This window comes from Oreochromis niloticus, linkage group LG7, assembly GCF_001858045.2.
Source record: "Oreochromis niloticus isolate F11D_XX linkage group LG7, O_niloticus_UMD_NMBU, whole genome shotgun sequence".
In the NCBI taxonomy this organism is placed as follows: Eukaryota; Metazoa; Chordata; class Actinopteri; order Cichliformes; family Cichlidae; genus Oreochromis; species Oreochromis niloticus.
In genome coordinates, this window is record NC_031972.2 from 64,478,071 (window position 1) to 64,501,770 (window position 23,700).

Sequence of the window (23,700 nt, forward strand, 5' to 3'; positions counted from 1 at the left end):
TCTTTGTCGAGGTTATCAGGGAGGGTACAATACTGGAGTAGTTTTTGGTGAATAGGCTCACAGGTGTGTTATTTTAAACAAATTAAAGACTCAACTTTATTTATATAGCGCCAAATCACAACAACCGTTGCCTCAATGTGCTTATATTGTAAGGTAGACCCTACAATAATGCATACAGAGAAAAACCCAACAATCATATGAGAAAACACTTTGGCGACAGTGGGAAGGAAAAACTCCCTTTTAACAGGAAGAAACCTCCAGCAGAACCAGGCTCAGGGAGGGGCGGGGCCATCTGCTGCGAGAGAAGGAAGACAGGATAAAGACATGCTGTGGAAGAGAGACAGAGATTAATAAGAAGTATGGCTCAGTGCAGAGAGGGGACACAGGCGAAAACGGCGGCCTGTGGAATGGGAACAAATGTGATCATTAAACTTACTTTAGACTTTTGCTCACTTCAAGGGAAACCAGTTTCAAGAAAAACTGAATATCCCAGCGTGAGTGATTAACGTTTTCCAACATTATTAAGCGGTCACTGGTTTCTAAGGCAGCACGAAGTAAAAAAAAGTCTAGTAGAGGAGTCTTTTAACTGAATTTAGAAGGATCCACATCACACTGAGTGGTAGACAGACTCAAATCAGTGTATGCAGTCTAACACAAACCAAAACACGCTACAGTATTTGTAGTATTTTTAGTAACAGAAGCATTTGTTGAGATTCCCATAGCAACATAAATGGGATCAACACCTGCCAGGCAGAGGATGAAACACACAGTGGGAACATAATGCAAACCAAAAGTCTTGAATTAGCATCATTTTATTGCATGTGATCCTCATCTCACCGATCGAATCCATGAAGATCTCATTCCTATGACAAGAATTTGTACCTGTGCATGTTTGTGTCTTTTAATGTGGGTGTTTGCACACTGCTAGTGGCATTTAGAGGCAAATCAATGCCCTGCTGACTACCGCTGCTAATTGAAGGTTAGCTGATACTATCAGCATGAGTCTCTCTCCCTCTCTCTGCCCTTCTCTCTTCCTGTCTTTGGTCGATTGAGCCGTATTTTTGTCCACCTCAGGAGTTGCATTATCCAACAAACACTGATGCACTGGACCATATCAGCTTTATCCCTGCCACATTGCTCTATGTGCACATGTCCTCACACATACTGTTCTCCATTGGTAACGTTACACTGTTGGTTAAACTGTTGCAATGGCAGCCTTAATCCAGTGTTTGTTTATTCCCTAGAATGTGAAATAATACAGCTCTGAGTGGAAACATGTAGAAATAACAGAAACCTAAAAACTTTACAGTGGCTTTAATTTTTTTCATTTTTATGCGATCGCTTCATATTTCCTGTCTGAATCCCTCTGTCATTGTCATCGTCTTAAAAGAAGGTGCGATCGGTTTTAGTGCATGTATTAGTGTGTGTGTGTGTGTGTGTGTGTGTCTGTGTGTTTGATAGCAGCCTAAGCAAATGCTGCAGTGGAGCATTTGATGTGGAGCCAGCTGCAATCAGCAGTGAGAAGAGTGTCATGTCAGCCTGACACAGTCTGCATGTGCGTGTTTGTATGTTTTCACCGTGGCTGCATGAGAATAGAAGGCTCAAGGTGATAGGCGATTCACTGTGATATCATGCTGTTGCCATGGTAACAAAGACACCCGAGACAAAAATGAAAGAGGAGGCTGGGTCGGGGGCGGGTGTTGGCAGGACTGAAGATGACCAAAGCTCACCTGGAAAATATGAGAAACAGAGAAAGGTCAAAGGACACAGTGTGACTGAAATATGGATGAAGCAGAAAATGAAAGAAAAGTCGGTGAGAGCAGGCCTCCACTGTCAGCTCGTTTGTGGTAAAAACAAACAAAATCTCAGCTTCCTCCTCATATTTGTCTCTCTGCCCCCCCCCCCCCTCTTCTGCCTTGCCTTCAATTATTAACTTCATAAAAAGCTGCATCTGTCTGCTCATAAAATTTTAGTCTTAAATGGGGTGTACCGTGTGTGTGTGTGGGGGGGGGGGGGGGGGGGGGGGGGGGTGCAGGGCAGTGTGAAGGGGCATCGGAACATTTCCCTGTGCACATGTGAAATGGAAAACGAATCCATCTATCTCTCCACGCCGATGCATTGTCCTGCCATCTTTGCATGCAACTGCTTGTCTGTTTTTCCAACCTTCCCATAATCCCCCTCTTCATCGATCCTGCTTCGACTGCTGTGTCTACTATTTTTATTTTAATCTAAAAGTTAGTGAAGGAGCTCATTTAACATTGGTGCATAAAAAAATGAGAGCACTCGTGTAGTTACTGAACCAATCTGGTATTTGATGACACGTCGTGGCCGTAGATTTCACACTAGTTAAAAATGTATTTGGTTTGTTATACAATGACTGACACAAAGGCTGGAGCCTGTTCCACTGCTGGTCATAGAAGAATCACATATCAGGAATTTTTGTTTTTGGTTTAACTTTTTGTTTATTTACCACAATCGATCACCTTATACCCTGTTTTTTTACGTAGTCGGCAGCAGCTGGCAGGTGTAAATGATTTAAAGTTGTGCTGTTTGTCTCTGAACTGACAATCCAAGGATTCAGGGCCGTGTAGCATGACATTATCTCCTCCCCTTCAATACACACCTGTCTACCTTATAAACATTTGTCAGTTTAATATTAAAACAGTGTCATATGTTATTAACAATTACTCATTGTTACTGTAAAGTAAATCAACACTTATAAGCCTGAATAGTTTCTCACATATTTGTTCTTCACTGTATAAAGAAGATCACTGCACGTCTGACTCTTTAACTTAAATAACTGAAGCTTCAGTCACCTAAATAACATCATTACTCCAGAATAACAGGATTGTATTTTCCACAGTTTCATAACAGTAAATACATTACAGCCGGCCAACCCTTACAGTTCTCCTAATGGATGGATGGATCCATGCTTTTGTGTTGCTTATGCCAAATTCTGACCCTCCCATCTAAGTGTCATAGCAGAGCTCGTGACCCACGAGACCGGGCAGCATTTTTGCAATCTTCTATTGCCCAATTTTGCTGAGCCTGTGCAAATCGCAGCTTCAGTTTCTTTTTTCTGGTTGACAAAAGTGGCATCTGGTGTGGTCTCATGCTGCTTTAAGGTTCAAAATGCAATGCATTCTGGGTTCCTCTTTTGGTTGTAATGAGTGGTATTTTGAACAAGAACTGCTGCTCACTGGACATTTTCTCTTTTTCAGATCATTCTCTGTAAACCTTAGAGATGGTTGGGTGGGGAAATCCCAGTAGATCAGCAGTTTCTGAAATACCATGCCACATTCAGAGTCACTTAAATCACTTCCTTACTTTGATGCTCATTTTGAACTTCAGGATGATGACTTATATCTACATGCCTGTGCCATGAGACTGGCTTTATTGTTCTAAAAGCCTGGTCACAGAACTATTTGAAATGCAAATAAATTGCACTGCAGTGTGTGGATGCACTTGCACTGGTGAAGCTTAAATTTCACCCACAAACAGCCCTGGATGAGAGCAGGATGCCATGTAGCTGGATTGCAGCAGTTCTTTAACCTCGTCTTTTACTCCAAAGGAGTAGAATGGTTTGTGGAGTTCATATCATTAATACTTAATCATAGAAAGGCAGATTAGCCGAAGCGTGTAAATGGCAGAGTACAAAGAAAATAGAAAAATGCTAGAATGTTTATGTATTTGCAATAGTAGATTTACTTGAAATGTGCCTTTATGATAATGTAAGAAAACTGAACTGATATCTCTGATACTCCATTTTGGTCTTATGGATGATGTAAACTCACAGGGCTACAGCACAGCTGAATGCATTGGTTCAGGAGATGAAGACTGGAGGCTGTTAAGAGGCCGGTACACAGTGGACGTGCTGGTGGATAAAGAAAGAGAGAGAGCAAGACCTAATGTCTCTGTGCTCTGATGTGTCCTTTGTGAGTTCAGTGCTATAGTGAGTCCTGTATGAGTGCTGTCATGCATTCAGTAATATGCCTCAGCATCCCCCCTCTCTCTCTCCCAATGTGAGTTTGTGTGTGTGTTGCATGGGTGGTGGTGCTCCATCCAGAGCTGCTTCTCCTCACCATTCTTCTGCTTTCTAACAGAATGAGAGAGAAAAGGGGCCCAGCCTGAATAGACCCGAGTAATGGGCTGAGTGGTGAAGAGGGGGGGGATGGTGTGCGTGTGCGTGTGTGTAAAGCGCCCAGTCAGCCAAGCAGCTAGTGCATCACTGCTGCTTTCTAGTCTTGTGCTGCAGAAAGTTCTGCCCACGGGGTGCTGACACACACACACACACACACACACACACACACACACACACACACACACACACATATTCTTGCATTGTTGTGATCAACAATAACCAATTTTATCATAACTATTGAAAAGACGTATGAATAATGTTCGTGTGTTATAAAGGCTGATACTGAAAGTCTGTGTCGATTTTTGCTCCCGTCAGTTTTTATAGTGAACAAAAAGTTTCTTTCAAATTCAAAGCCAAAGTAAATATGAGATACAGTTTCATGCAGACATGTGGGCAGTAATAAAAAAAACATATTGGCAGGGCTTCCCCAGTGTAATGTGTTTTAACTCTTTAACTGTTGGTTCACAAATAAGATCCTACAGTTACGACTAACTCATTAACTTTAGTTCTCCTGCTCACATCTGTCCACTTATATCTGCTAAGTGGACAGAAGTAATTAAGGTTAAGACTTAAAATACAATTGAAATGAATATTATTTATATAGGACCAAATCATCAGGCTCTTTCTACTGTAAGAAGGAAAACTCAGACAATCAGACAAACGTCTATGAGGAAGCACTTGGCGACAGTGGGAAGGACAATCTCACTTTTAATGGGAAGAAACCTCCAATCATATACAGCCTCCAGCAGAAGCAGGCTTCTTCTTCGTGCTGGCTGTGAGGTTGAATATTCATGGGTCTCCAACACAGCTGTATTCACACAAGTCAAGACCAAACTTGATATTGTGCTTGGTGTAAATGCAGCATCAGAATCCGCTTTGTGATGCATTATGCGTGTAAAATGTGGCGATTGTGAAATGTCAACAGAGAGCTATGTTACATTGTTGCTGTTGATCAATCATTAAATGGTAACATTAAACAAACACGTTCAGATTTTCATATTTGGTGAAGGGGACGAAGAAAAAGAAATATGAGAGATTGTGTGATCTGATATTACATTTATGTCAGTTAACTTTGCCCTGTACCCTCCGCATGTGTAACTGCAGGAACTATTTATTATCTTTTCTAATATTTATATTAATAATAGAATAAGTGTCCAAATGTCCAAAGCAAACTTATTTCTGATCTAGCGATAACTCTTGCCCAACGATAACCATAGAAATACTTCAGAATAAGCGAGATGCATTGATACGCTTGTAAAGGCAAACATTCATAGCAGACACACCGGCGTATAGGCCTTTGTTATGTGTGTGATAATGACGGCCCCACCGACCAACACTGTACCCACTCGTTAAAGCCCCGCCTCCTGTTTTTAGTGTGAATACAGGACAGGTTTTCTCCTTCTGGCCCGTCTCTGTCTTTTCTCTTTTTTACCATTCAGTTTTCTATAAGCCCCTTTGCCTGTCTCTAGGATACCAGCCAGTTACCATAGCAACCGGGCTAGCTCTGTGGAGCGCACAGCCACGCAGTCACATGACCAGCTATCTTTCACGCGATTGGATGTGGTTTTTTGGCTATTGGTTGAAACTGGGGGTACCAACAGTTTTCACACACTTCTTTGCTCTCTCTCTGCCCCCTCTCCTCTTCCTCACTGTCTCTTAGCAAACACAGGGATTGTGTTACATCAGTGCAACACTGCAGTCGCTGCATGGAGCCACATTTGATCATTCTGCTTTGATTGTCTGCATTTAAGGAGAACAACTATATTATTTCACTGGGACTCAAATAGAGAGGCTGAAGAGACTAAAAGGAGAAATAAGATTTTTCACACAACAAAGCATTTCTGCTCTCACCCTCGCCTCGCACAGTCTTGTGACTCTCTGGTGTCGATGATCTGCAGTTTGAAATCAATCGCGCTGCTGTATTAATGGCAGGAGATGGCCACAGATCTAAATTTTGCACAGTTGTTTCTTTGTCTAACAATTAGTTCCATTTATCAATGAATGCCGTGGCTTTTTGAAAATAGCAAATGTTTTCATTTTCCCTCATTTAAGGTGGCACTTTCATATTCCTCTCAACAGATCTGAACAAAATTTTTAAAGATTTGAATTTGATGACATTTGTCCTACAAAACCAACACGATAAATTCAATTTCTGACACATTTGGTTGACTTTTCACCTATTAAATCTTTTCTTTTCAGCTAACTTCTTTGATTTTCAGCTGAATAGCTGCGGTTGTACCTTTCTTGCAAGTAATTTCTCCATCCAACTCTTCCCTTTCTAACCAGTTTCTAGCAGCTCAAACTGAGCCGTCTAGTCATTCCTTTCAAGAGCAGCTTCTGCCAATTGCTGCGATCCCCAAGCTCTTCAGGCCTGCTGGGAGGTTTAGCCCTCTGTAGTCTGTCATGGATTTTTTCTGAAGTCTTGTCCCAAGTGGATAATTCCTAGAAGCTGTAAAACAAAGTGCCTAGAAGGCTATTTTAACCTCCTGCCTCAACTAGCTGGAGCAAGTTGTTTTCACACAACATCAGCTGGGAGCTGGGCCTGATTCTCCTGATATTCCTGAGGTCTACGTGTGCAAACTGCAGCAGTTACTTCATAGTCAGGAACAAAAGTGTACAGTTATAATTCACCGGCTGTCATTGGAGCCGAGCAGATCAGCCTCCCCGAGGACGTTTCTGATTCTCGTTCCTCTTCGTTACACTCAGTTGTGACAGTACAGTCAGTCTTTGGAGATGATGAAGCCAGCCAGAATAAAATTATCAAACAGCAGAGATGCCTGGTTAATGTCACGAAACAACACCCCAGGGAAACCTCGGCTTTGACTCGAGGTTCTGTCCAATACAAACGTCCTTGTTTGCGTTTAATACTGTCAAATATGAACATTAAAATGCTCGCAGCGATACGAAGCTTTAGATATAAAACTGGAAATAAACTCGGGCACAGAGCGCATGCATAGGCAGCAATGTATACCCAATGTATAATTAGTGTGTCAGAGAGCTAGCATCCACGTATAGGAGCTACTTGCTATCCTAAAGACTGCAGCTCCTCTTTGTTTGTCTTTGCTTTATAGGAGAGATGCGCAGTTTGAAACTCGAGTGTCTTTGGTTAAAAGTGTAGCAGGTTTCATTTAAACTCCTTTACCTCTTGATGTTTCAATCTGTTCTCAGTAACATTGTTTTCATGTTTCCAACTTTATCTTATACTCATTGTGTGTGTGTGTGTGTGTGTGTGTGTGTGTGAGGTATGTCTGTAAATATGAAAGGGTGACAGCTCACTGCTGGATCTAAGAATAGACCAAGTATGAGAAGAAAGAGACAGTGAGTGACAGAGAGGCCGATTGGATGAGAAACTGATACTCCAAAGTCACAACAAGAAAGAAACTTGGGGAGTGAGAGCATGGAGCATGACGAGTGATGGTTGAAGAGTGAAAGAGACAGTTTTGCTTGTAAAAGGCAGAAAGTGTTGTGAACTTTTTTAACAGACAAATGGATGCCCTGGTAGGAAAATGTTTTTTAAGTAAATGTCACAAAACGTGCACAAAATCATCCAAAAACAGATTGTACTGAATATAATACATTTACATGTGTGTTGGTTCGTATTCACGTGTTTAGTCCATCCACCTGTCACAAACGTAGTCTACAAACTCATTCATTTTCCACCTGTGGCCTGGTTTTTTTCAGTCATTCACACTGGGAATGGTACGGGTTTTTAAGATCATGACCAGGACTTCGTTCTTTATTGGACGATAGAATAGGGATCTATCCATAAAGAGCTGCTTCAAAGATCTTTGTTTGAATGAGAGGACAGCTGACAGCAGCGTGGCCCAGAGAACTGGATTCTGTTTGTGGAGGGGACGCGGTGATGGTGGAGCTGGAGTTCTTCCAACTGCAGGACAAGAGACGCTCTCTGGAGGGGCAGCTGAATGGTCCTGGGGACCTGCAAGTAGGGCTGTGTGAGACAGGAAGAGGTTGTAGTAAGTGAACTTTCAAAAAGGGAGCAAGGGGTTTGTCTTGTTGGCACTTCTCTCAGATAGATGAGAAACTACAAATGAAAAATGCTCAAATGCATGCTGCAGCCAGCCCAGCTAAAGTGTGTGGAAAACACTGTGAAGAGTAAATGTGGGGTATTTGTGTGCGCAACCATGTGAAATGTAATCAAGTAAAAATATCTTGCTGGACGGGATAATGTCTCATTTCTTTTATGGAACTGCTGTAACTATAACGATGCATCATTTTACTTACTGGACTGTTTTTCTTAAGCTGGGTTTTGTTTGAAAGTTTAAGACGTCCTAAAAAAGTCTGTAAACTGCTCGACTGGCTGTGAAATGTACAATGAAGAAACAGATCCAGCGAGGATGAGAGACATGTCTCTGAAATAAAAATCATAGATAACGCGTCAGCACCGAGCGGTGGACACATGCTCACTGACCTTGCTGCGTATCAGTTTCCTGCTGTAATGAGATCCTGTTTGGAGGGTTAGTACTGCAACGTTGTAATCAACAAAAAGTGGAGTCAGAAACCTTGTGATTATACTGGCTTTCATATTTCCATGCAACACTTGTGTGCATGCTAAAGATGATGTGCACAATGCTTTTACTCTGTGTCTACATGCGTCTCAGGGTTGAGCACAGCGAGATTGATTTTTCCCCCTGCACTCTGGCTGCTATCGACTAAGTGTATGTTAACGATCCACTTGTATAACAGCACATACTGTACGCTGCCTCCTCCCTCTCAGTGTGTATGTGTGCGGTGCACTGGGTGTGGTTGCAGGAAGCCCAGTGAGAGTGGCGACGGAAGCTCCACTGGTGCAAACTGTGGACCAGACACAGGGCTGAACAACAATTAAATATTTCATTGTGTACGTTATCGAGCAACTGCTGCAGAGAGGGAGGGAATGGCAGGGTGAAAGAGGTGGTGTGTCTGTATTTGACATCTGTATCAGCACCACGAGTGGAATTATATGACAATTACTTGCCTAACAAGTGAAAGATCCCTGGTTCGATACCAAGAGGAGACACAAACCCCAGGGGGCTTAAATCAGGAAGGGCATCTGATGTAAAAAATGCCAAATCAAACATGTGACAAGGGAGCAGCTGAAATAACTTATACTCTTTATTAAGACTCAAATAAATGACACGGAAGAGAGGAAGGGTAAAACTGTGGAAGGGATGGAGGGATAGATGAAGGAAAGGACAGGGTGATGCTGATGGAGGAGGAGGTGGAGGAGGGTTGCAACAGAGTGGATGGGAAGGGCAAGAGAGAGACAAGATTGCATTCCCTGGAAATGAGGATGGTCACCATGGCAACTGCAGCTGAGAGTCACATGATGCGGAGGAGTGAAAGAGAGAGATGGATAAGAGAGTGCAAAAAAAAGCAGGCAGAGGGAGAGGGCGGGGCTTTTAGCTCTGCCAGCAGACGACAGAGAAGGAGAGGGAGGAAATACAGACGGTGGATGGATGGACTGCAGGAGGTGTGAAGGAAAGAGAGGTAGTGGTACGTGTGTGGCCATCTGATTTATTTGTAGTCCGCCAGATTACAATGACATCATGTGTGGCTTGTCCGAGAAGAGGAACGATAAAGGTTACTCCGAGAGGGGAGACAAAAAGGATGAGGAAGATGAAGAGGGAAGTCTGGTCCCAAAATAGAAGGAAGAGAAACAGGAGCAGATCATAATCAAAGAATTGTTCCATATTTCTTTCTGACACAATCGGACTGTCTAAGTTGAATGACTAATTCTTTTATTCATATGTGAGAACTTATTGTTCTGTTTTTTTTGTACATTTCACCTTCGTAAGGTTTTGAAATTGCGGTGCTGACTGAGAAATCACATTTTCACCATCGTCGTGGTGTGAACATGTGTGGCCAGCATGGTTTGTAATTAAAACGCAGTTATTTTATTCACATTGGCTGCGTCTTCACAAGCAGTATTCAAGCACTGACTGATGCATGTTTGAAATAGTTTATTTCATTTCTGTATTCACTGGGTTCATGATCCAGCGATTTAGGTTCTTTCTTAACTGTGTTAGATTAAAGCAGAAAGCCGCTAATCTGCACACTTCCATATTCGTCAATTCGTCATATTCATAGACCCTACAATAATACATACAGAGAAAAACCCAACAATCATATGACCCCCTGTGAGCAAGCACTTTGGCGACAGTGGGAAGGAAAAACTCCCTTTTAACAGGAAGAAACCTCCGGCAGGCTCAGGGAGGGGCGGGGCCATCTGCTGTGAGAGAAGGAAGACAGGATAAAGACATGCTGTGGACGAGAGACAGAGATTAATAACAGGTATGATTCAGCAGAGAGGTCTATTAACACATAGTGAGTGAGAAAGGTGACTGAAGAAGAGATGCATAGTAACAGATCTGAATGTCTTGTAGCCGTCTGTAGCATTGGATTTAACATCTGTACATAGTTTGGTAAGAAAAGATGCATCTACTTTAAGCTGACTTCTTAAACAGAACACAAACAAGAAGGTCTGCATGATCAGAAGCGCTCCCATGTTGCATTTACATGTAAAAATAAAAAGGTTATTCTGAGCTTTCTGCAGCATTATTACCTCATTAGGTCAGGAGACTGAAAAACATTTAGTACAACAGCATCTGCTGGGCACATGTCATTACTTGGCTATGACGATACTTTAGGAAAGTTTGAAATAGTTCGTAGTCATGCAAAGGTACATGTAATGCCTCAGGACAGAATAATGTGACTTTTTATCTAACGACTGTGCATGAAGTCAAAAACAAAATCATGCAAAGCTGCATCTCTTATATGCAAAGTAAAACTGAATATTAGGTCACAAAGTGTTCATGTGTTTGCTGGTGAGGCCAGTTTTAAAATTCACATTTGTGTGCACGTGAATGTTTTCAGTGGTATTACTACCAATATGCTTTCATACTGTAGTATTTTGTTATTTATGTGGGCAGTTTGAGTCGAGCAGAAACACGGCTTCATAGGAAAATAAGCATTTACACTGTGCTCGCCTGAAATCGTTGACTGAAAATAAGCCCCGGTACACATATACACACGCGCACACACACACACACACACACACGCATCCACACACAGACACACACACACACGCACACACAGACACACACACACATGCACACACAGACTGTGTGCATTCCAATTTTTTAAGCGTCTGTGGCCCACTGCCCACCACTTTAAACTGGAACACTGCATGCACACACACACGCACACACACGCGCACACACAGACACATATGCACACATACACACGCACACACAGAAACATGCACACACACACACACACGCATGCACACACGCACACACACGCACACACACACACGCATACGCCGACACGCACACAAACACACACACACAGAAAATGAGACCAGTTGTATCCATTCATACCCAGGCACCCAGATGTATACACACTCCTCTCGCTCTCTGTCCATATCACGCATTGTGTGGCTGCTGACGATGAGAACAGAGCATCAGTAGCAAAAAGGAAGTTGGAGCAGAGACCTGCTCTGTGCTGAAACATCAAATAAAATCCTGCTGAGTGGGATTGGTGCGTAGTAGAGGACGACAGAGCTTCAGGTTAACGGTTTAAAGAGAGCTCGTTCACGCTGTCTCGGCCAGCCCAAGAGCAGACTTGGGTTTGAATGTGGCTCATGGACATTGTTACTGCCAACGCTGTGTTTGGGTCAAAGGGTCACAGGGGAAATGAGTCATATCTTGCCCCTCTCGTTTTTATTTTCTAAGGCAGATTTTGTCATCAAATGTTTAGAGTCACACACACTGCAGATTATACAGTTAGATAATTATTCTAATGATTACAATCATAATACATGAATGTAATTAATATTCTCACATCCTGTAAGTCGTGTTTAGGTCCTGTTTCTGACACAGTGACTGGAAGAGAATTAGACATAAAGGCGTTTATTTTTGCTACCCAGTCAATTAAATATAGCAGTCACATAAAGACAAGTCTAAACTGCACTGTTATCACGTTTTAAGCCTTTGGTTGATCCAAAATGCTACATCAGTAATACTGATCCCGACTCCAAAGAGAGACCATTTTTCTTCCATGTTAGCTTTTCTTTATTGAATCCACACTTAAAATCCTTCTTCTCACATACAAGGTCTTGAATAATCAGGCCATCTTATCTTAAAGCCCTTGTAGTACCACATCACCTCAGAAAGAGCTCTTCCCTCTCAGACTGCAGGCTTACTTGTGGTTCTTAGGGTATTTAAAAGTAGAATAGCAGGCAGTGTTCAGCTGTTAGGCCCCTCCCTCTTCTGTGGTCCAGGGAAAGGACAACTGGTGACGGGGGTCACAGGCACCCAAGGCTCAGTGATGCGTGCAGTAAGGGAAGGCCCCTGTGGTCTAATATCGCACAGTAGCTACTGTAGGTCAGCACACACAGTGCATCGCAGCTCGATGCGTTTGGGGCTGAGTAGCTCCAGAGCAGTTAGACAGCCCGTGTTGACCCCTGTCCTTTGCTGTAAGCAGATACAGTAAGCACATGAAGGTCAGCACTGGACAGCAGAGTAATGAAAGAATGGGCCCATTTACATAGTGATACAGCTCACGTGAGACGGATGATTGCGTATTATTTATTATTATGTAAAGTTCAGGACATGGTGAGGTGCAGTGGACTGCTTACTCGCAAAGAATGGATAACTGTACTCAGCCATGGAAACACATGCATGAAGCTGCTGGCACACGGTGTTTGTGCTGATGTTAATGCCACAGGAACTTTGACGCAGCACAGTGGGCGACCCTGAGTGTTCTGCCACTGTGGCCGAGATGCTGTGGTTCCTAAAAGCATCCACTTCACAATAATAGCAATTTGAGTTGCTCATGGAATCTATCAGGAACGACATTTTACAAACGGACTCGTTACAATGCTGGCGTCCTGTTACATCACCACACCTGAATTATTTCAGTCTGTAAAGGTACTGCATGGCTACGAGCTGAATTTTATACACCTGTGAGTGAAAAGACCTGAATTAAAAAATTATCCATATATTATATTTCGTATCTTATGTCTACATTCAAAGGTAATTTATTATCCTCAGATGTTTTTTTTACATGTCATCGAGTTTTGTGCAGGGTTCATCGATATCTGGGTCTGTGGTATAACTTAGAACAGGCAGACTCAACGACCACGTCCTGTTTAAAAAACTAGTTTTAAACAGGATGTGTGTGTGTGGTCAGGGGAGGAAGGAACAGAAGTGGAAGTGGTGGTTGACGGGTGGGGGTGGGGTGGAGGGCTTTCTTCACAGTTCTTAATAAATGGCAAAGGGCAGAATAGGTGATGTTTGTGTGTAAGTCTTCAAATGGAGTGGACTGGCTGATGATAGGTCCATTATTGCACACTTGAGCCATGACATTATGACACACACATGAACACAGATGGGCGGATCAGATGTATGTTGGTTGCACTGGGTGGGCGTACTGATGTAGCAGGCAGGGGGATGATTTGGCTGTAGATGAAAGGCAGTAAGTGAGCAGTGAAAGGCCAACAGTAAGTGCTGAACTGTGCTGATTGGCTATTGAATGCTGGGACATGGTAACAAGATTGAGATACAGGCCGTTGGGGGAATGATCGTGGTGATGATGATGGCAGCATTGATTGCCTATTCATTGACTAGGTGGGGATTTAGAGCAGGTAAATAGATAAAAAACATCACACACATGCATTTGTAGTAAAGTAACCCAAAATAGCCGAGTCGCAGAAGCAGTTTCATCAACTGTCATTAACTGGAGAAAAAAGTAGCTGCGTGTGTGTGTGTGCGCGCATATGTGTCTGTGCATGCGTGTGTGTGCGTGTGTGGATGCGTGTGTGCATACACATCCAACAGAGTTCAGAGAGTGTAAAGGTCACGGTGTGCTTCAGACGGTTGCCATGTCCCTGTTTCAACAAAGGAAACTGTAGAAGTATGATTCATTCCTCGAGTGCGTGTTATGACTAAGCTGATTTTTTTAAAATTGCCTCCGCTCACCGTAGTAATACGAGGAGTCCATGTTTGTTGCCTGGAAGAAGCTGAAAGAAATATGTATGTAACACGGCTAACATGTCGAACAATTAATCTGAATGTTCTGGATACCTGAGAAAATTCAAATCAAGTCCAAAATTCATTTTATTGATTATTAGACGTGTTTGGTCTCCGCCCCCTCCACCACTATGGTCACTGCCTACTTTGATGCAGTGTGATGCAGAGCGTCTGAGCTTTGATGACAGTGACTGAAACACAGAGTGAGCGTCAGGCAAAACTCTAACATTATGTTAAATTGCAGAACTGAACTGCTGAGCTTTTTCAAGCTCATGTTTGTGTAAAAATACTGAAGCTAACAGACGCAAGAACTCTATTTTACATCCCTGCCTGTTCTGGCTAAGAGCATAAAGTAGAAGCAAAGCATCGCTGCAAATAATCAACATCATAACGGTATAGGTTTAATAACATCACACGCACCTGAGTGTGTGTTTGTGTTTATGCACGCGTGTCATGCAGATACATAAAAACAAACCAGTGCAAATCTGTCGAGTAGAAACACACTTGTCATGTGTATGCTCTGTGGTGACAGAAATAAAACGGTGCAGAGACAGAGAATAGAGCAGGTCGTGTCCATGTCGTGAAGGTGAGAAGAAGAGTTTATTAAAGAAAAGCTTTAATAAGGAGAGAAGACGGTTGTGAGGGGACTGATGGATCCAGATTACCAAAAGCAGACATAAGGAGAGGAGGCTAACCAAAGGATGGAGAGAGAAACAAGCAGGGACAGCTGGAGTGAAGAACAATAGACGAGTGGACAGATGGAAAGAGAAGAAAGAGACAAAAAGAGAGAACTAAACAGACATGACTTTGAGCTGAGAGCGAAGGAGAAAAGAAGGGCAGAAAAATGCTGTAAGGAGATGAGACTGATAGAGGTGGAGACCGACTATGACTAAAATCTTGATGGGAGGGTGAAGAAGGTGAAAAGGAGACTCGGGTCAGACAGAGCTGCCACAGAGTGATGGAGCAACGATAAAGGAGTGAAGAAACTGAAGTGAGGACGCTTCGTTATTACCTACTGTACACAAACAGCTGCCAGAGTGTTCACACAGTTCAATGAGTGATTTTTGCAGCCTGACAAATCTGACTGATTTACAAAGTTGTGGCTGGACCCAACATGTAACCACCCGTCTGTAACTGGTCAGCACATTCACTTGGTTGTTTTGTGAGGCTGTTAAAATAGTATTAAAACACATCTCCTGTTTTACTTTATGACTAAACAGTGAAAACCCAGCATTATACAGTCGGTCTCAGCTGGGAGGCTCTCTGACCACAACTAAACCACACCTTTCAAATTCAGCCACTGTGGGCCGAGTTCGTCTCACGCTTAGTCAGCACGGCGGTTTGATAGACAGCTTTCATAAAAGTCCAAATGAACCTTATATTAATGGTTAAAGACATCGTAGATCTAAAAGGGGTGATCGTGGCTCAAGAGTTGGGAGTTCGCTTTGTAATCAGAAGGTCGCCGGTTCGAACCCCGGCTCGGACAGTCTCGGTCATTGTGTCCTTGGGCCCTTCACCCGTTTCCTACTGGTGGTGGTCAGAGGGACCGGTGGCGCCAGTGTCCGGCAGCCTCGCCTCTGTCAGTGCGCCCCGGGGCGGCTGTGGCTACAATGTAGCTTGCCAAATACAGGCCATTTACCAAAAGTGTACATCCAGGTCAGTGTGATCTTAAGATTTCTTTATTTTTAAAGAGTCAGTGAGAGTTTACTGTTTACAGTGACTCAGAGACAGAAAAAGAAGAGAGTGTAAGAAATGAAATCAGTCAGATCATAAGAATGTAGGATTAAAGTATTAAGGAGGAGGAAATGTCCCTTCCCTTGTCTGTATCTGTTTAATTTGGAAAGTGTCAACTTCACTCTGAAGGGACAAACCTGAACTCATCCAGTAAATGAAGTGCGTCTGTTTTCAGGCTGCACTATAGACCTGTGTGACCGTCAGTGTAATATCCATGAGTTTGATTCATGTCTGCACTCAGATGATTGTGTGTTTGTAGGGAATTTGAAATTCAAGTAGCTCGTGTTTCCAGGTGTTGTGATCTGTTAGTAACATCTGTCTGAGTCTAGAAAAGAACGGCTTTAAAAACTGGTGACGTAATGTTCCAGCGATCGAACGATGCTTGTAGATGAAGTGATAACACGGATACTCAGCTGCACTCATATTTTATTTTTCATTGTTCTATGTGTTTGATTTTCCTCACTGTGGGGACAGTGATTCGTAAATATCACATTTACAGAATGAATGTTTGTATCTAAATCTCGCTGACGCAGAGATCACCGAGCCACGGCGATTTTGATTATCTCAGCTCTGTTTTTTGATAAATATGTTGCCACTTTTACTGTTGCATCACCAGCTCAAGAACAATGAGCCTGTTTAGAGCTTTCTAGAAACGATGACGGCATGCTGTAGGTATGGACTTTGGCAGCAGGCGAGTGAGGGTTTCAACATGTGCAAAATACGAAATGGTCTGCAAAATGTAACAAAGTGCAGCAAATGAAACGTGACGATAACAGATCAGAGATCAGTTTATCTGAACAAAGTCTACGCCCATCAAATATTTCTATTTCATTCATTTGCATTTCACCTTTAACCTTCATCATCATTCAGCAAACATGAATTTATCACCCAATCAGGTTATTGTTTAGGACAGCAATGTGCGCGTGTGTGTGTGCGCGCGCGCGTGCGTGCGTGTGCGTGTGTGTGTTGAAGACAAAAAGACAAAGCATTCATTACAGCAGTCACTCTGTTACAGTTACACGGTGCACACTGGCTTCTTTTGCTGATAAAGGAGTCCAAAGGTCAGGGCTTGAGTGTCCTGGCACAACGATCATGTAAGTGCAGAGAAAAGAAATCAATAATGAAAGAGCGAAGGCCGGGAGGGGGCTGGGATCAAACGCTGTGGATCTCTCAGCTGCTTTACTCTGAGCTTATTGGCAAGCTGAAATTCTCCATAAACACTGAACAGCCCAGTAAAAACAAATGGAACCATTCAGGAATCATTCATTTTCCAATCAGTTAACCGCCCTGCTTATAACTGTTAAACATGAATATTCTTTATAATAAGATGTTTGATACTTTACAAGAATGAAATGTTAAAGTTTGGGTATAACCCAAAGCTAGGAGCGCGGCGCTGACATTTGTAATCACATGCCCCAAACAGCTTTTTGGAGACAGCGACTCCTCTTCAGCTGTATCGGTTACCAGGAGCTGATGTAGCTGCCGTCTTTGTCCGGGAGGCAGCCAGTGCAGATCAGCTGGCTCTGCCCCTGAAGGAAGCGGATCACAGCTGCACGACAACAACCGCCTCTTTGGGCCTCTGCAGCTAAAAACAAACAAGGCTAAAAAAGCTCTGTCCCTCCCAGCTGCTCTGAAATGTTGAAAGAGGTCTTTTTGGTTCTTTTGTTTGTATTTGCTGTTATTAGCCAATAAAGTCCAAATGTCTGAAGTGGACTGTCTGTATGTTGCTGCAGTCCACGTGGTTTTTACATCACTTCTTGTGGAAACTTTGCACCAAGAGAATAAATAGGTGTCACTCTGTTTTGTCTTCCTTCTTGTCATATTCTTGACATTTTTTTATTTCTGCTTGCCCTCTAATGCTAATATTGTACACACGCGTGTTACACGTGTACACATTTCGTGCTACGACTGAAACTTTTACATTCTAAATATTTCTCACAAAGATGGTTTGATTACATTGTTTGCCCAGTGGTAGACTGTTGTACTCCAGCGTCCCATAATCAATATGATGCTCTTCTAATGCCACAGCCCCTTCACTGAGAGCGCTAACCTGGAGCTGCCTCCCTGCTGTGTTTTCTTTCAGGCGGATGCGAAGATGGTGTGCGATGTGGTCAGTCGTATGGAGGACACGGAGCCTTACTCTGCTGAGCTGCTCTCCGCCATGATGCGTCTGTGGTCTGACTCGGGCATCCAGGAGTGCTTCAGCCGCGCCCGAGAGTACCAGCTCAACGATTCAGCGCAGTAGTACGTCCATGTGCTTATTTCTGGTGTTTTTGTTGTGAGGCTGGAAACGTTACTGATATCGGTACTGAATCCACTATAGCAGCAAATCAACCTAAATCTGATCTGGTCACCAAAAGTTAGCTTAATGAGATCGCTTCATGAATGAAGATTGTGCCGTAATCACTGACTGTTTAACAGACGTCACCCAATGACTGCACTCGTTGGCACAGTTGGCTGTAATTCTTTAGTTTTCGATGTCTGTCTGCAAATACTTGCTAACTACGAGCCACAGACGGGAAAAGAAAATGTTCGAATGTTGTTTCAAAGGACACAAATTTGGCTCCATTTCCAGTTTGTGTCGCACTTTTCAGCGACATCTCGGAAAAGAGCAGCTGGCCTGTGTTTGTAGACAACATCGTCACTTCCTTTCAAACAAAATAACAGCAGTGTGCGAGCAGCCAAAGCAATCGCAAGGTTTTGCCAACCAGTTGTGGAACTGGTTGGGGAACTGTGTGGTCTGTAGGTCAGTGCGACTCGGACCTCGTTTGCTTCATCTTACATTGAAATCTTTTTGTAATTCCAGACATCTTTGAAGGATTACAAACACAAACAACATGAGTATCACACATCCAACACGGCCGACAAGCTAATGTTGCCGTCAACTGTCTGCAAAACCTCAGCACCTGGGACGTTTCTGGCTAATGCTAATAGCTTATAGCTAGCTTGCATGGTTAACAACCTGAGAAGCGTGCTGCCTGCAGTTGATCGCTCAACACAACTTGCTGCATAACTTTTGACTAAAGCAAATCACTTCAAACTTTAAGCAGCAGACAGTAAACTTTAGCATTTTGTGAATTTCGAGGAACAAAATAGAAATCTTGTTTGATAAGACTGTCGGCTCAGTAGAGGGTACCCTGAGTTTAAGCATGATTCCCATCACTTTGGTGGCTGTGGACACAAAGTGTTTATAGTGATCCCCACAGATGCACCTAATCATCACAGCAAATATATTTGTCTTTGTGTTTGCGTCAGCAGTTACCTGATTTATTGAGACCAGATCAATACATGAGTCATTAGTAGCTGCTACACCGCTTTAAACACAACACATGAACACATACGCACTACTGTTTATTCATGCGATCATACCCTGCCTATTACAGTCAATCACCATTACTGGGTTTAATTTATGCTGAGTGCATGTGTAGGTAGGAAGAGAGAGAGCGAGTGGGTGGGTTAGAGAGGAAGAAGAAGCAGTCATTTCCCTCAAGTGCCGTGTTTGTCGTTTAATTGTGCTTCTTACATCCAGTAAAATTACAGCACGACATCAAGAAAAATGATCGTGGCAGAGGACTCAGTGAAAGTTACATGGATGTTATAATTTAAAGATACAGGCTGCGAGAGAAAAGCTAATAAAAGGTCATGTAAAGGTCACAAGGCACGAGAGAGCAGAGAGTGAGAGAAATGGAGGAGGCAAAGTGAAGGATTACAAACATACTCCTATCAGCATTTACATGTAATCAGTAACTTAAGTAACATCCACTGTGTGTGTGTGTGTGTGTGTGTGTGTGTGTGTGTGTAAGACTGTGTGTGTGTGTGTGTGTAAGACTGTGTGTGTGTGTGTGTGTGTGTGTGTGTGTGTGTGTAAGACTGTGTGTGTGTGTGTGTGTGTGTGTGTGTGTGTAAGACTGTGTGTGTGTGTGTGTGCTAAATGTCACGTTAAAGATTGATGCACTCTTCCTATTATGTTGTGGCCTGTGGAGCAGAACAGAGCAACCAGCCAATGAACTGATAGGACACATATCACATGATCAGACCACACAAGGTTCAACTCTGTGTGTGTGTGTGTGTGTGTGTGTGTGTGTGTGTGTGTGTGTGTGTTTCTTGTGTCTTTATTGAAAACCCTTAACGGAAGATAAATTTAATGTTATTTCTCATGTGGGGAATGTTAAAAACGGTCCAAAGTTGGCAGTTATTGATAATATTAATAGTAATTTTTTGTGTGTTGGTACTCATGAATGCATCTAATGTGTTTTTATTGTATAGAAAGCAGAAGGGTCTGAGAGGAGCAAGTCCTGCCTGAAGCACCTCTCTGTCTCTCTCTGTGCAAATACCCTGCATGGGCTGACCTATTTAGCACAATGCACATTCACTCTGACTGTGATTTACATCCACTGCCTTTATGACACAGTCAGTCATTCAAAACGTGAACATCAATCTTGCACATATGAAATTTCATAAAAATACCAGGCAAAGTAGTTAAATGGATGCTGGATGCAAGTATGGGCTGAGTTCATCAGGCTAAAAACACTTTAATACTAAACAGAGCTTGTGCATAATGCCCAGTTATTACAGACACTCCATCATCGATGTTGGATAAACGTTACAGTTAAATGTCACAGTCTCTGTTTTGTGCTCAATATATTAATTCTACAGCTTGCATTACATTTGACTATTTAGACTCGCTGTACATGTTATTGGGTCATAATGCAAAGCTGCTTTAGCCATGTTGATCATTTATTAGATCACTGCTAAACACAGTGATGCTGGTTTGTCCACTGCAGTGTGTGTGTGTGTGTGTGTGTGTGTGTGTGTGTGTGTTTTCCTGGTCCATCTTCTTCTCATTCGTGCTAAGTAATGACAGATTTTTCCTCTGTTGACTCAGAGCACTTTTATGTTGTGGCCAGCTTTCATGGGTTTGCATCACGTAGCTGCTGCTTCTGTAGAAAAGTGCTGGTTTTAAATATGTGTCAGGACATCGCAGTAGGGGAGACATCTAACCAACTAAAGGCTGGTTACTTAGCAACAGCTATGGGTTAAGACGGTTAAGCCAACCCCTCCCTTGCCATAAAAAAACATAATGCTACATGGAGATAGTAAATTCTGTGTCACTGTTACAATGGTATTAACAAATGTTATTTAGTTTATACTTGAAGATAGAGTATATGGGTGTACTGTATGTTTATACAGTAAATCGGTGCTTTAATGTAAACATGAGAAGCTTTTTGTGTTATCGTAAGTATAGAGCTGACAGGCTGCTTATGGCTCTCACTTGATGGATTGTGTTTCTGTAGTGAGCCACTGCACTAGTAAATGGCTCATGTAGAGTCATTGCACTTGAGTTTATACAGCAGGGGATCGATACAGCTGTACTCCATATATCTGGCTCTCTCGTACTCTCTGTGTAAGATGTCCCTGTCGGGTTGGTTTCCTGTTATTGTGGTTGGCTATTACTCCAAAAACAATTTAGAAATGCAACTCTTCCATGGCACTTCATCGCGGTTTTAGTTAATTAGTGTTCAGTGTTATAGCTTTGTTAACAATACTGCGGCCGTTGAACTCACAGAGGTTTATTAGTCCATTTTCATGGACATAACTAGCCCAGTTTAGAGTTTTCCCCAACTTTAATCACATTTGGAATAACAGCAAACATGAAAGAGATAATTATTCAAATCCCATTTTACGTAAGAACCGTGATTGGATTCTCGTCATTTTCAGAAACAGATAAGGTGTATATCAGAATAAAACGTTTAGCTGTAGAATACACATCAAATCATAATCAGTGGGGAATATTAAGCACACCTGGATATCTTGTCCATTATCCATATTACCTCATTTTCCAGCCTGGGCTGGAACATAAGAGAGAAATCGCCTTCATTGCTTAGCAGTTAGCAGTTAGCAATCAGTCTGACCGTGTCAGAGATCATTGTTCCTTGGCACAACACCAATTAAGTTAACCACTGTTGTAATTATTAAACACTTTACTGGAAAGTTAATAAAAAATGATCCTGTATTTCCCCCCTTAGTAAAATACAGCTCTATAAAAGCCTACACCTCCAAACATCATCTTTGATTTGCTAGGTTAGCTAGCTACCCAGCTACACATTAGTTAGTAGCCAAAGCCCAGTGACGTGGCAGATCAGCATTAAGTCTGTTAAAAGTTGCTTTTGGGTCAAGCATTCTTTTAGTGATAAGCCATAATGTTGTGTGTACTCCTGAGGTCGGTGTTCGTTGACCTAGCGCACCAAGAAGTATGTTAGCTAAAAAACAGCCTAACACAGCATACAAAGAGTCACCTGCCTGTCCGAAGGTGGTGTGTAGTTGACATTACTGTGTGTTTGAGACCTTTGTGGGACAGCAGCTCTGTACTTTCTATAATGGCATTTGTGTTAGTTTGAGTTCATGTGAAAAAGTGTTTCTGTTTAGCCTAACAGCAGAATGGAAACAGCAAACAGGAGGAGCGGACCTGTTCTTGTTAGAGAGGCTCAGACCTCCTGAAGGTCACGAATGGCAAATCCATAAGACTCAGCAATTTTGGCCAGTCTGGCTGACCTTTCCTTTTTTCTTAGTGAAACCTTCTAAGCTCCTCGCAGTTCTTTGGGCTCATTATTAACATTTCCCACATGCTAGATTTTGGGAATCTGCTGCTTCTTTGCAAAATGTTTGTGACTTTTCAGTTTGAAATACCACGTGGTTCATGCAAATTGTATGAACCACTCGGCATAATTGATCTGCTTTGGACTGCTTTGTAATGAAGTGCTCTGGTTTGTTTGACTGACTGCCTTGTAATCTAATTAGCATCCTTTCATTTTGTGAATTGAAACATGCTTTAACACCAAGTCACTAATCCAGTCAGCGGATGCTGTGTAGAAACATGGTGCGCACATCTTCGGGATGTGGTGCTTGTTTGTTTTCAATTTCAAAAATAAATCGAGGCTCAGCTGTTCACACTTTCATCTTTGCTCAGGATAAAAAAATGCAGTCTTCTTGTGTCTTCCTTACAGCTTTCACATTATAATCACAATATAATTCAGATTCATTTCTCTGTAATCAGTTGTTCTTATCGCTGAAGCTGTGAGAGCGTACCATCCATTTCTTTTTCTCGTCATCTCTCTAGCTTTTGTCTTTTAGAAGTAACTAATGATCCTCCTAACAGCTCTGAAACAACACTTTGAACAGTTTGGGCTGTCACCAGTTACATTTAGATGACTCTGTGGACTTTAAACCTGGTTTTCAGTTGATACTTTGACTGATTTTAATTTATTATGCATCTTTTTTATGGCTTTTAATTTTCCTTTTTCCTTTACTTTATTTCTGTACAGCACTTTGTGACCACTCGTCTATGAAAGACGCTTCATGAACACTTTTACAACCTTTGTAAATGTTACTTACTGTCTGTGTCCTTTGCCCTGATGGTGATGCTTGATCTTTATTTGAAGAAAGAAATAAATGAAGGATTAAACCTTCCAAGGTGCATATTGTACAGCTGGAACCAGAGCAGTATTCAGATGTTAAAGATGCAGGCAAACCTAACAACACAAAGTGACTCTAACATAACTGTAGAATAGAATAGAATTCAACTTTATTGAAGTTGTAGCTCTTCCTTCTGTCGCCCTTAGCTTTGTGCTACAGTAGATAGTGTGAGAGCTCGAGTGACTGAGAGAACGATTCTCTGGATTCTGCTGTTCACGATTATTTGATTTATACGTCCACATTAAAAAATAAAGGTCCACTTCCAGGGATATTCCATTACATAAGTGAATGCTCCCATTCCCCTTTCTCACTTGTTACCAA

At 42.3% G+C, this 23,700-nt stretch overlaps 1 protein-coding gene across 2 annotated transcripts in view; it reads left to right on the plus strand.

Moving 5' to 3' along the window:
* Positions 1-23,700, plus strand: part of LOC100693875 (guanine nucleotide-binding protein G(o) subunit alpha) — an 84,746-nt gene that overhangs the window by 40,861 nt on the left and 20,185 nt on the right. For both annotated transcript variants that reach the window (XM_003447034.5, XM_003447035.5), the window contains exon 4: positions 17,990-18,150. In XM_003447034.5, the coding sequence (XP_003447082.1) occupies positions 17,990-18,150 (161 nt within the window). The remainder of the gene's footprint in view (positions 1-17,989; positions 18,151-23,700) is intronic.